Here is an 11,444-nt window from a genome sequence, read left to right on the forward strand (position 1 = left end):
CGGCACTTTCCTTCTCGCTGCTTCTAGAGTAAGGGATGCTAAGTAAGTGCGGCTAAAACCCAATGGTTGGCACTGAAACCAGTCATTGGCACGTTAAGATTGACATACTTAAAAAGATCTGATAAAATGGTCCGACGTTGTCGTGCCGTGCGGCGGGGCCGGCACTTTCCTTCTCGCTGCTTCTAGAGTAAGGGATGCTAAGTAAGTCTATATGCTAAAACTCAATGGTTGGCACTGAAACCAGTCATTGAACACAACAAAGAAAATCTGATAAAGTGGCGCGACGTTGTCGTGCCGTGCGGCTGGGAGTTTTCTTCTCTCTAAGTTTATAGTCTAAACCCAATGGTTGGCACTTTGCACTGACCAGTCATTGGCGCATTAAAATTTTTGGCAATTCAAAAAACCTTAAAATGGTAACAGATAAAAAGATTTTTAACACACTTGCTCAAAACGACGTTTTTATTCCACCGATTTTTGGCTCATAATCCTAGATATTAAACACGCGTGCTCTTTCAGTGTATTATTCCACTCGTGTTTTTTCATTATATTATCCGACTGAGTTAAGAAGCTAACTGATTGCTAATAATATGCATGGAAAGGGAGCCTTCTTTAATTGGTCGGACTGGCGGGCACGGGCGCGCCCGACCGCCTGCGCGATGCGCGCCCCGGCCGGCCCGCCCGCCGCCCGCGGCCGCCCGGCCGGGGCGAGCGAGGGGCGGCCGGCAGTATGACAGATGAGATGAAACACACAATACTAACTGTTTTAACTATTAAAATTTGATTAATATGAAAGTTTCTTTTTTTTCTCGCAAGTGTGTTGAAAAACGTCGTATGAAACGCGTGTGCATTGGTCATTACACACATCGGCTTTCTTATTGCGCGCTCGCTTACAGCTCGCGCGCACAATATCGCCTCGTGTGTAATAACCAACTTAGCACACTTGTATCATAATGTACTATTGTGTTAACTTTGCGACATGCGAGAAATGGTAATGGTTGTCTTTTAGTGAGTGCATTTATTTTCCATTTTGTTTCAGCAAGCCAGTGATCGGATTCAACAGCGCGCCGCACAAGTCCGTCGGCCGCCTCTGCCTGCCGACCTGGTGCTCGAATGATGTCAAAGGTGCGCTCCACGCTTTGAAGGAGGTAACTACCTTCCTAATCCATAGGCGAAACTCTAGTTTCGAGCTCGAACTCGCTATTAACCCTTTAAGGATTAGCCACACTGGATGCGTTCTGCGGACAGCGGTCAGGCCAAACTTCAACTTCAAAGGTTGCTGTCAATGTTGTTCATACATAATGCGGGTTTGACCTGACCGCTGACCGCAGAACGCATCCAGTGTGGCAAATCCTTTAATGGTCAAGATTAAAAAGAAATGGGAGTAGTCTGTATCAGGGACCCAGCCGCAATAACGTGAAACGTGGCGTGGACAACTGTTTCAAAGGCCGAAGGCCAAGCAGCGCGTCCGGACCGAAGCGTCCGGGAAGGTAGTGTTCAAACACAGAACAATAGTATAAGTGTCTTAATTGCGAAGGCCAAAGGTCGGAAGCATCCGGGAGGTGAGAAACACAGATCAATAGTACAAGTGTATTGCGAAGGCCGGAGGCCGAGCTCCGCGTAGGGTCGAGGGGCCGGAACGTCCGACACGCGCTTTTACACTTGAGGTTAGTGCTTAAACACAGAATAATAAGCACTTATACCATTGTCCTGTGCTCAAGCACTACACTCCCGCAGCTCGGCCTTCGGAGACCTTCGCAATTAATATTCTAGGGGAATTTGAGAGAAGCTCGCACCTGGCCTTCGCAGTTACTTGAAGCAATACTTGAAGAAGTTAAGGGAAGCGCTCACCTGTCGGACTCTCCAGGCCTCCGGCCCTACGCGGAGCTCGGCCGTCGGCCTTCCCGTTTAGACGCTTGTACTTATTGTTCTGTGATTGAACACCAAAGTTGCGCCTATCCCAAATGCAAGCGTCAATCAAGATGTATTTGAATTTTGGGTCAGATCGTAGATTCATATTCATATTCATATTTATTTATTGCATCCATGGTACACAGGTGTTACACATATAATAGTTTCACATGGGCCCTGGTAGGGCAAGGCAATTATCTTAAAATTATTCTTCCATTAATAGTTATTTTCGACCATAAAGATCAACAACTAAATGAAATTTTGAACCAATTTCCCCGAATTAGTCCGAATTACAGCGTCCCACATTTTTATTTTTTTGGAGCTTGTTATAATCCTTTTTTATTTTACTTTTAATTTCACCGAAATTGGTATTATAGTTACAGAGATTTAAGTCACCGCGCCATAACTCTTCGTTACATCTGGTTTTTGATCCGACCCCTCAAATCCCATCGCCTCCTTAAAGTTAAGCTAAAAGATGAAGTGTAGTTATTATTTACGCATTTTTCTACGCTTATAGTCTCCTGCCACTGAAATTTGAACCTATAATGCAGGGAATATTATGATTTTCTTTTGTTTGAAATTTGAACGTAACAAAATAATTGCAACTCTATTCCAATGAAATATGGTTTAAAATTCATCGAACTACTACAGAATCCACTACTACTACTACACTACTACTACACATGATTAAGTACTATAGGTAGGACCTTGGGCCTTAGGAGGATAATAAAATACTTAATTATTTTCTCGTATCCGTTCAGGGCCGGTTCACATGGATGCGGCGTTCGCGGATACGAACGACAGTCACCTGCGAGGCCAAACTATTGGACACCATTACACCCGTTGATCTTCATACGCTACACTATTGCAGGTATTTTTTTTAGCGAGTCTATAAAAGCCACTGCTGGGCAAAGGCCTCCCCCTAGACTTCCAATCTTCCCGATTAACCGCATCCGTCCAGTTTCTGAGAAACGCGTCCAGGTCGTCGCGCCATCTCCTCTTAGGCCGCAGCCATCTTGGAAAATGTGTGCTTTGTGACGTATTGGTAGAAGGCACATATTTTACAAGATGGCTGCGATTGCTCGAAGTCCCCAAATGTCACATGGTGTAGCTTTAGACATAAAAAAGGGACCTCTAATTAACATATATACCAACTTCATGACTGTCGAAAAGATTTCGAGGTTTGTCCTATTCCGATTGTGCTACATAATCATTACAAAATTATAGTCCAATTAATAAACGAAGCTTGCTGAGTTGCTTAAGTAAGGTTCTAGATTGTAAAGCTTGATTATATCACTATTGTATACAATACTTTTTCTACGAGACAAAAATAATACTTTAAACTAGTAGAATCATATAGGTAAACAAACCAAAAGTATACAGCTAAGATACGCGAGCTGCCGCAGCCCGCGATACCTTCATACTCGTACGCGCCCCGGCCGCCGGGCCCGGCGCCCCCGGCGGGTTGGTCAACGACACCTCCTCGTAACTCATGAGGCCCTGGTACCTGCTCCGCGCTAAATTCAATTTTAAGACAGTTTTTTTCTCGATTTTGGCCACTGTAGCCTATGGAGACTAACAAGCAACGCTAAGCGGTTATCGTAGGGCATGGATGTTGCTATATGAAGGATGTCACAACGCAGATGCGACGCAGCAGCGTGTTTAAGTAGGCTAATTTGCATTGAATCGAGTCTCCTTAAACAAGAAATATATATTTTTGACACATTGCAGATATTCAGCAGTCTCCCAACCTCTGGACAACCCAGAAAACCCACAATCATCAGCGCCCGATCGGAAACAGTTCACTAAAGAGCAGCGGAATTCGCTGCTGCATACTAAAGTGCTACCGTTTTTGGCCCTAAACGAGGTACATACGCAGGGTGACATTTTTTTAACCCTAAATGCATTACTCTACGTAAATAAAAAAGTTAAGATAAGCCTTTATTCTCACGCGTGTAATAGAGTATTTAAGAGTTCGTCCTGGCCACAGTAGGGCTCAAGCTTTTTTTTTTGTTTGTCTAAAAATATTCTTGAATATTAAATATACGATTTTATGGATAATTTGTGCGACAGACAAAATCCATTCTAACCCCTAACCTAATGACCTAATGTTTCTGTTATCATTAACATTAACTTTATCGAATAGTAGAATAAAATAGCGAGTGTTTATGGTTTGGTTATGTTTTTGGAATTTTTAGTTGGTTCGATTCTCGGGCGAGGCAAGCGAATTAAAAAAAAAATCATTTAATGCAGTTTTGTTACTTGAAAAAAATTAAAGAATGTTTCCTTTAAGTAAAATGAGCTAACTTCAGGGTTTAAGGCACTTTCCCTCCAATATACTGTACTGTATATCCAAATAATCTTTAAAAAAGTAAATAATACTTCTGTCCGTTGCCCAAGATAATTTCCGTGAAACCTATATTCATCTCTTTCTATTCTGAACAGGTATTCATAGGCGAGAGCGTGACATCACGAGTGTCGTTGCTCCGACTTCAGATAGACAAGGGCGCGTGGACTCGCACGAAAAGCTCGGGACTTTGTGTGAGCACGGGCACGGGCAGCACTTCGTGGCATTACAGGTATCTCACTCTGTTACCATTGAAAAGAGCGGGACATAAAATAAGGTATATGTAGTATTTAGTTAGTACAGTCACAGAATAAGTAATAGTATTATCATACAGAACGGGCACGCACCGCCCCGCCCCGACTCGAATTACCTCGCCCCGCGACAGCAGATTGACGGCCGTTTGACGGCCGCTCAGTACTATTTTTAGCAACTTACTCACACTATGACGCATGACGCGTGTACAGACGTGCCCTTCACACATAGAAACGCGAGTGATTTTTGATGTATAGCGTGTCCGCCTTGTGGTACAGTCGCCATCAGATGTATCGGAGCGGCCAAGGTACTCAAAAATATCTGTACATGCACTTTAACATGTTAATAGAGGTTTGTTCAGATATTTGAGAAACGCCGCTCCTATACAGGCTAAAAAATAAGTGCATTCCCGTTGCCAGGGAGGTTTTGGGATTATACTGAGCAACTTTTACTATGGGACCAACCACGAAAAAAAATTTACCCTCTCATAGAAAATGGACCAGCCAAAATGTATGAAACAGCCAAACATTTTTTCGCGATTTCGGGGTTGGTCCCATAGTAAAAGTTGCTCAGTATAATCTCAAAACTTCCATGGCACCGGGAATGCACTTATCTTTTTGCCACCCTGTTCTTAAGTAAAGAGTTACTAATTATTTTTTAATTTTATTTATTTTATATCTTATGGCGACTGTACCCAGTGATTGACTTTCGTAATTAGCTGTGACACAAGATTTTTTTTATATATAAAAGTTATTTGTTAGTTTTCTTTCAGTGTTTATATTATCGTTTTGCCTGTATACGTAGTAGTTTGTACGTAGTTGTTCTTTTATTGCGTTGTTTTAAAAAAATCTTATTAAAACTGTATGAATCATGAAATTAATGAAATACTAATTGAAATAAACAACATTTTCTTGATATTTATAAGAAAGAGCGTAGATATAAGTCTCGTTGTTCTGACAGGATTTTTTTTGACAATTTTTTCATTTTCCGACCATTTAAATGTTCCATGTGTCCATAGTACCACGTAGTCCAAAAAAATAATACAGATCGCTGCCCCAATATTACAGGGTTCTATGTTTCACTTTTATCTAACTGAAATTTGAACTTTATCATAATGACATTAAGTCGAATTTCAACTATCTTGAAAATGTAACGTAGAACCCTGTAATATTGGGGCAGCGATATAAAATTGTATAAATGTACGAGATTTTGGCTTTTTTGACCATATGTGACGTTTCACGAGTAAAGGTACCTTATGCCGGTCGGCGCTTACGTCGCATAGCACCGCATTAACATTGGAGTGTCGTTAATAATAGCCCAAGCGCCAACCGCCAAAAGGTACCTTTACTGGTGGAGCGTCATATGTTCTGTGGATACAAAACAGTAATAATTTCGAATTTAAACTATCGTGAGACATATTAACTTGACTAACTTGGCGGTTTCACTCACGTATTTTTAGTCACTCGCGCGACATGTTTCGGAGAACCTAGGTCTCCATTTTCAAGCACTAACAGTGCCTGAGTGAGTAGCGGTCACGACGGATGGGCGGCACGTACTGCAACATGTCGCGCGAGTGACTAAAAATACGTGAGTGAAACCGCCAAGTTAGTTAAAGTAATAATTTCACAATTTTTTTTCTAGTATAAACTGCCTCCGCACCCACTCTGTGCTGAAGCTGATGAAGATACTCGCCAAGGAAGGCATAGCAGTTGACACTACGTTGGAGAAAGCGAGAGAGGTCGCAGAGAAATATAATCAGAAGCTCATGTTTGCAGCCGGTTGGTATAAATAAAATAAAATAAAATAGAAATAGCCATTATTCCACCATAATTAAGTACATTTTTTATGTTTATGTATTTCCTTTGCATGCATAAAGATTCTAGTTGCACATATTGTATTGTATTTAGAATATAGAATTGTATAACATAGGTAAGTGACATAGGTAGGTATTATTTATAAAATATAAAGATTTAATTTAACATTCTATTTCAATTTCATTATCTATTTTTATCACAGTCTTTTAAAATTAAAGCCATTTTCACTATTACAACTAGGTATGAAATATATCATATTAATATTAGTATAAGTTTAATAATTACTAGTACATACTTTAACATTAATTTTAAATACTTAAACCAATTATTCTTCATTAATTATGGAAGTCGCCTCTTTGGCGTAGGCCTCCCCCAGTGTTCTCCATGTGTCTCTATCTTGAGCTAATCTTCTCCATACTGTTCCAACACGTTTTCTAAATATGTCTGCCCATCGTGTCTTTGGGTGACCATACTTTCGTGTTCCTTTTTCTTTTGGTGGGGTCCATTCTATGAGTTGCCTTGTCTAAATATTGTCGTTTATTCTACTAATATGTCCAGCCCACTTCTATTTCAATCTTCGTATTCTCTCTATGATGTCAGTTACTTTAGTTTTCTTTCTTATATTATCGTTTCTTACTCGATCTGATATTCTAATTCCTAGCATACTACGTTCCATCTTTCTCTGTTCTATAGCTAGTTTTGTTTCATGTTCTTGACGTAGAGCCCATGTCTTGGCAAGGCAGAATTGCAATTTCATATAATTTTCTTTTTGTATTTATGGATATGTCCTTATGTTTCATAATTTCCCGTAAGCTCCAGTACTTTCCCCATGACAGGGCAATTCTACGTTTTATGTTTTTATCAGTCTGTTCTTCAAAAGAAATCAGCTGGCCTAAATATATATAATCTTTAACATATTCTATTTCCTTGTTATCTACGTAGATTATTCTCTTAGGACCATTAGACATAAATTTTTTTTGAGGTGTTTATTGATAAGCCTACTTTTTTACTTTCGTTCACTACGTCTTGTATCATTTCTTCTAGTTGGTCAGGGTTTTCCGCAAAAATTACAACATCATCCGCGAAACGTAAGTTGTTTAGGTATTCTCCATAAATTTTTAGTCCTTTGTTATAACAGCCGGTTGGTATACTTATTGATTATACACGGTGGCTAAAAAATAAGTGTATTCCTGTTGCCAGGGAGGTTTTGGGATTATACTAAGTAACTTTTTTTTTATTTACCCTCCCATACAAAATGAACCAGCAAAAATGTATGAAACAGCCAAAAAATATTTATTTTATTCTGTTTTTAGTATCTGTTGTCATAGCGGCAACAGAAATACATCATCTGTGAGAATGTCAACTGTCTAGCTATCACGGTTCATGAGATACAGCCTTGTGACAGACAGACGGACAGACGAACAGACAGACAGACGGACGGACGGACAGACAGACGGACAGACAGACAGACCGACAGACAGACGGACAGACAGACGGACAGACAGACGGACAGACAGACGGACAGACAGACGGACAGACAGACGGACAGACAGACGGACAGACAGACGGACAGACAGACGGACAGACAGACGGACAGACAGACGGACAGACAGACGGACAGACAGACGGACAGACAGACGGACAGACAGACGGACAGACAGACGGACAGACATACGGACAGACAGACGGACAGACAGACAGACAGACGGACAGAAGAGTCTTAGTAATAGGGTCCCGTTTTTACCCTTTGGGTACGGAACCCTGAAAGCACACTCATTGTGATTTTTCAATTTGTCCACAGACTGCGACAAGCTAGCCTACTCCGTCCGAGAATACATAACATTCGAAGATTGGCCGGTACCAAAAGGGCTGCGGGTTCGCGACCGTGTCGACACAGTACGGGTGAAATCACACTGCGTTGATGCTGGTAAGGTCATAAAAAATGTAATAGTCTTTTAGGTGCATCGGGGATAAATTCCCTTTAGTACCGTTTGATAACCAATAATTGGTAACCAGCTTCGAAATGGGAAAGAAATAATAATTCGTAACTGGCTTCAAATTGGGACTTTTCAATTATCGATTTGTAACCACGTTTGGTAACCGGTTTCGAAACGGGAAAAATAAATCCCGGGTTGTAACTGGTTACAAAATGGGACTTTTGAATTACCGATTCGTAGCCACGGTTGTTGCTGTAGTTCGTAGGACTGTTTCTTTTCAAAAAACATTTCCTTCACAACTTAACTAGACGCCTATTTCTGGGCGGTTTGCCCTTCGGGCATTTAAAGCTACCTAACGGACCTACCTATTGATTTAATGTAATTTTGGATTCCCATTTTGTAGGCAGTTACAAAACTTACTTACCAAACGGTACCACTCTGGCCCAATTCGTAACTGGTTACATACAAGGAATTTTAGATTCCTGTTTTGTAGCTAGTTACTAAACGGTAACACGCTGGCCCCAATACGTAACCGGCTTCAAACTGGGAATCTTGATTCCCGTTCTGTAGCTGGTTAAGAAATTTTGGTTACCAAACGGTACTAAAGGCGAAATCCAGAAGCGGGATGATTTCGAAAATTTCTAATTTCTACTAAACTACTCGTGGAACGCTCGTTTCGCTTCTGTACGGAAACGTGGACAATGAGGCAACGTGATAGGAAGAGGTGTCCATGGGCGGCGGTAATCGCTTACCATCAGGTGATCCGTCTGCTCGTTTGCCTCCTATTTCATAAAAAAAAGAGGCTAGAGGTTTTTGAGATGTGGTACTGGCGTCGAATGGCAAAGATCAGTTGGACTGAAAAGAAAAGCAACGAAGAGGTTTTACCTATAGTAGGAGAGAAGAGGAGTTTGTTAAGAACTATGAATAATAGAAGAGGAAAGATGCTCGTGCACCTGATACGACACGACGAATTTATCGAAAACATCATAGAAGTTGAAGCAAAGAGGAAGAAGGGAAGACCAAGGAAAGCGTACATGCATCAAATGACAAATCACAGACTACATATATACACGGTGTTTCTTGACCCACTGAAAACCTAAAAACAGTTTGTTCAGAATCGATAGGAGAACCGATCGCGGTATGTTTTAATGGGGGTAATTTTTTTATTATTTTTTATTATTTTTACATGCCCATTCTACAGGTTTGTAATGCAACAATATCAATAACTAGCATTTGACACGTTATTTGTCAATGAGCAACACCCTTAACTGGCCATTGGTAAACCTTATCTCGTTGCAGTAAGGTATGCATATGGTCTGTTAACAGTGTTTACGATGGTAACTAGCAATTGTTTGATGTCACTAAAACGACGAACATCTTGTGTAGAATTACCAGCCGAATAGAACTGTTAAGAAAACTAAACAACTAATATTTTTTTAAATATTTATCGGATTAAAGAATAAATACTCAAGATGAGTTCAAAATAAAATTAAAACTCTTGGGGTGTCTCAGGTTTTCAGTGGCTCAAGTAACACCGTGTATACGTCTACTGATCTCTCTTGATCCCATAACTAATTGACACCTTTTCCAGGTTTGGTGATCGACGGGAGCGTCTCGTTTCCCTTCAACGACGGCACGGAAGCCCTACTTGAGATACACCCCGAAGACGCCCTTATGACTGTGCATATGGATGATTCGTTGCCATATTGATGTTTAAGGTAACCTGTAGATTGGAGTTAAATTAGGCTACAATTAGGTGCCATTATATGATGCGTAAAATACAAAAAAACCGGCCAAGTCCGAGTCGGACTTGCGCACGAAGGGTTCCGTACCAATACGCAAAAAACGGCTAAAAAATCACGTTTGTTGTATGGGAGCCCCACTTAAATATTTATTTATTCTTATTTTAGTATTTGTTGTTATAGCGGCAAGAGAAATACATCATCTGTGAAATTTTCAACTGTCTAGCTATCACGCTTCATGAGATACAGCCTGGTGACAGACAGCCGCACAGACGGACAGACGGACAGTGGAGTCTTAGTAATAGGGCCCTTTTTTCACCCTTTTACGTGTACGGAACCCTAAAAAAGACGGTGACAATCTTTCCTCAGAAGTTGATAGAGTTAGACCAAGATAAGTGGAACGATCTTGATAGTACACACAGTGCAAGTGTTATTTTAAACGTCAAACTTCTATGAAATTATGACGTATAAATAACACTTAGTGCATGTCGCGTGTGCTATCAAAATCGTTGCGGACTTTTCTTGGTCGTTGATGACTTTGAATTGAGTTAAAGATTGCCTTTAATTTTGTAACCGGTTACAAAATTGACATTTTGTGGCCAAATATCGTATCTTAAGTTTTCCACAGCGCAGGTGTTGTTATTTCACAGAAAACACCCATTTTTAACACCTACGAAGTAGGAAATAATAATCCCAATACTCCCAATTCGTAACTAGTTACTAAAAAGGAATATTTCATGTCAGTTTCATAACCATTTTGTTAATTAAATGCGCGGATGCTAATGCCACTGCATTGCATGAAATTCATAAAGACAAGGTGAAACTGGCAATTTAAGAACATTAATATAATTTTTCTTACTTTACCTAGGTATCTTCCCGTACCGCATTTCTGCTTTTATGATTTCTTTGCCAAACCTAGGAATATTCTAAATATTTAGATAAATAAAAGTTTATAAATAGGAATGAATTTATTTATAAATAAGGCTAGTGTAATGTCAGCGAGTATAATCATTATTATTTTTACAAATACCATCATATCTTAAATAAAATATCTTGATTATTTTACGCCAAAAATCCTGATACATCGATACGACAAGCATCTTTGTGAAAGTACTCGCTGTTCTAAATTATCTCCACCTGTGATTTGTGCTTACGTTTTTTTTATATCCTGATGCAAGACTGAATTATTTTGCATTGTAATTAGTTTATTGTAAGTTTATTCATTTAAGATGTAAGAAGATATTTCGAGCGCTGCTATAAGTAAAACTCACACTCAACTGTTGCGTATTGTTTTATATTACAACTCGCTATTAATATACTCGTGTTACTGAACGACTCTTGATAACCTTTTGTAATGTTCAAGTTTAAAAGACACAAAAAAGTCAAAATATATTTTTCCATGCAAGATCGAGTGGGATAGTGATAAATAGATTTGAAAAATAGT

The 11,444-nt window shown here is 39.8% G+C and overlaps 1 protein-coding gene and 1 long non-coding RNA gene across 2 annotated transcripts in view; one reads left to right on the forward strand and one right to left on the reverse strand.

Moving 5' to 3' along the window:
* Positions 1-11,318, forward strand: part of LOC134752926 (NAD kinase 2, mitochondrial) — a 33,935-nt gene extending 22,617 nt beyond the window's left edge. Inside the window, exons 5-11 of the mRNA XM_063688709.1 lie at positions 1,037-1,145; positions 2,670-2,779; positions 3,640-3,775; positions 4,354-4,487; positions 6,149-6,285; positions 8,123-8,248; positions 9,850-11,318. Of these exons, the coding sequence (XP_063544779.1) occupies positions 1,037-1,145; positions 2,670-2,779; positions 3,640-3,775; positions 4,354-4,487; positions 6,149-6,285; positions 8,123-8,248; positions 9,850-9,968 (871 nt within the window). The 3' untranslated portion in view covers positions 9,969-11,318. The remainder of the gene's footprint in view (positions 1-1,036; positions 1,146-2,669; positions 2,780-3,639; positions 3,776-4,353; positions 4,488-6,148; positions 6,286-8,122; positions 8,249-9,849) is intronic.
* LOC134752936 (uncharacterized) overlaps positions 1-11,444 on the reverse strand; it is a 160,245-nt gene that overhangs the window by 79,259 nt on the left and 69,542 nt on the right. The window lies entirely within an intron of this gene.

This window comes from Cydia strobilella, chromosome 25, assembly GCF_947568885.1.
Source record: "Cydia strobilella chromosome 25, ilCydStro3.1, whole genome shotgun sequence".
In the NCBI taxonomy this organism is placed as follows: Eukaryota; Metazoa; Arthropoda; class Insecta; order Lepidoptera; family Tortricidae; genus Cydia; species Cydia strobilella.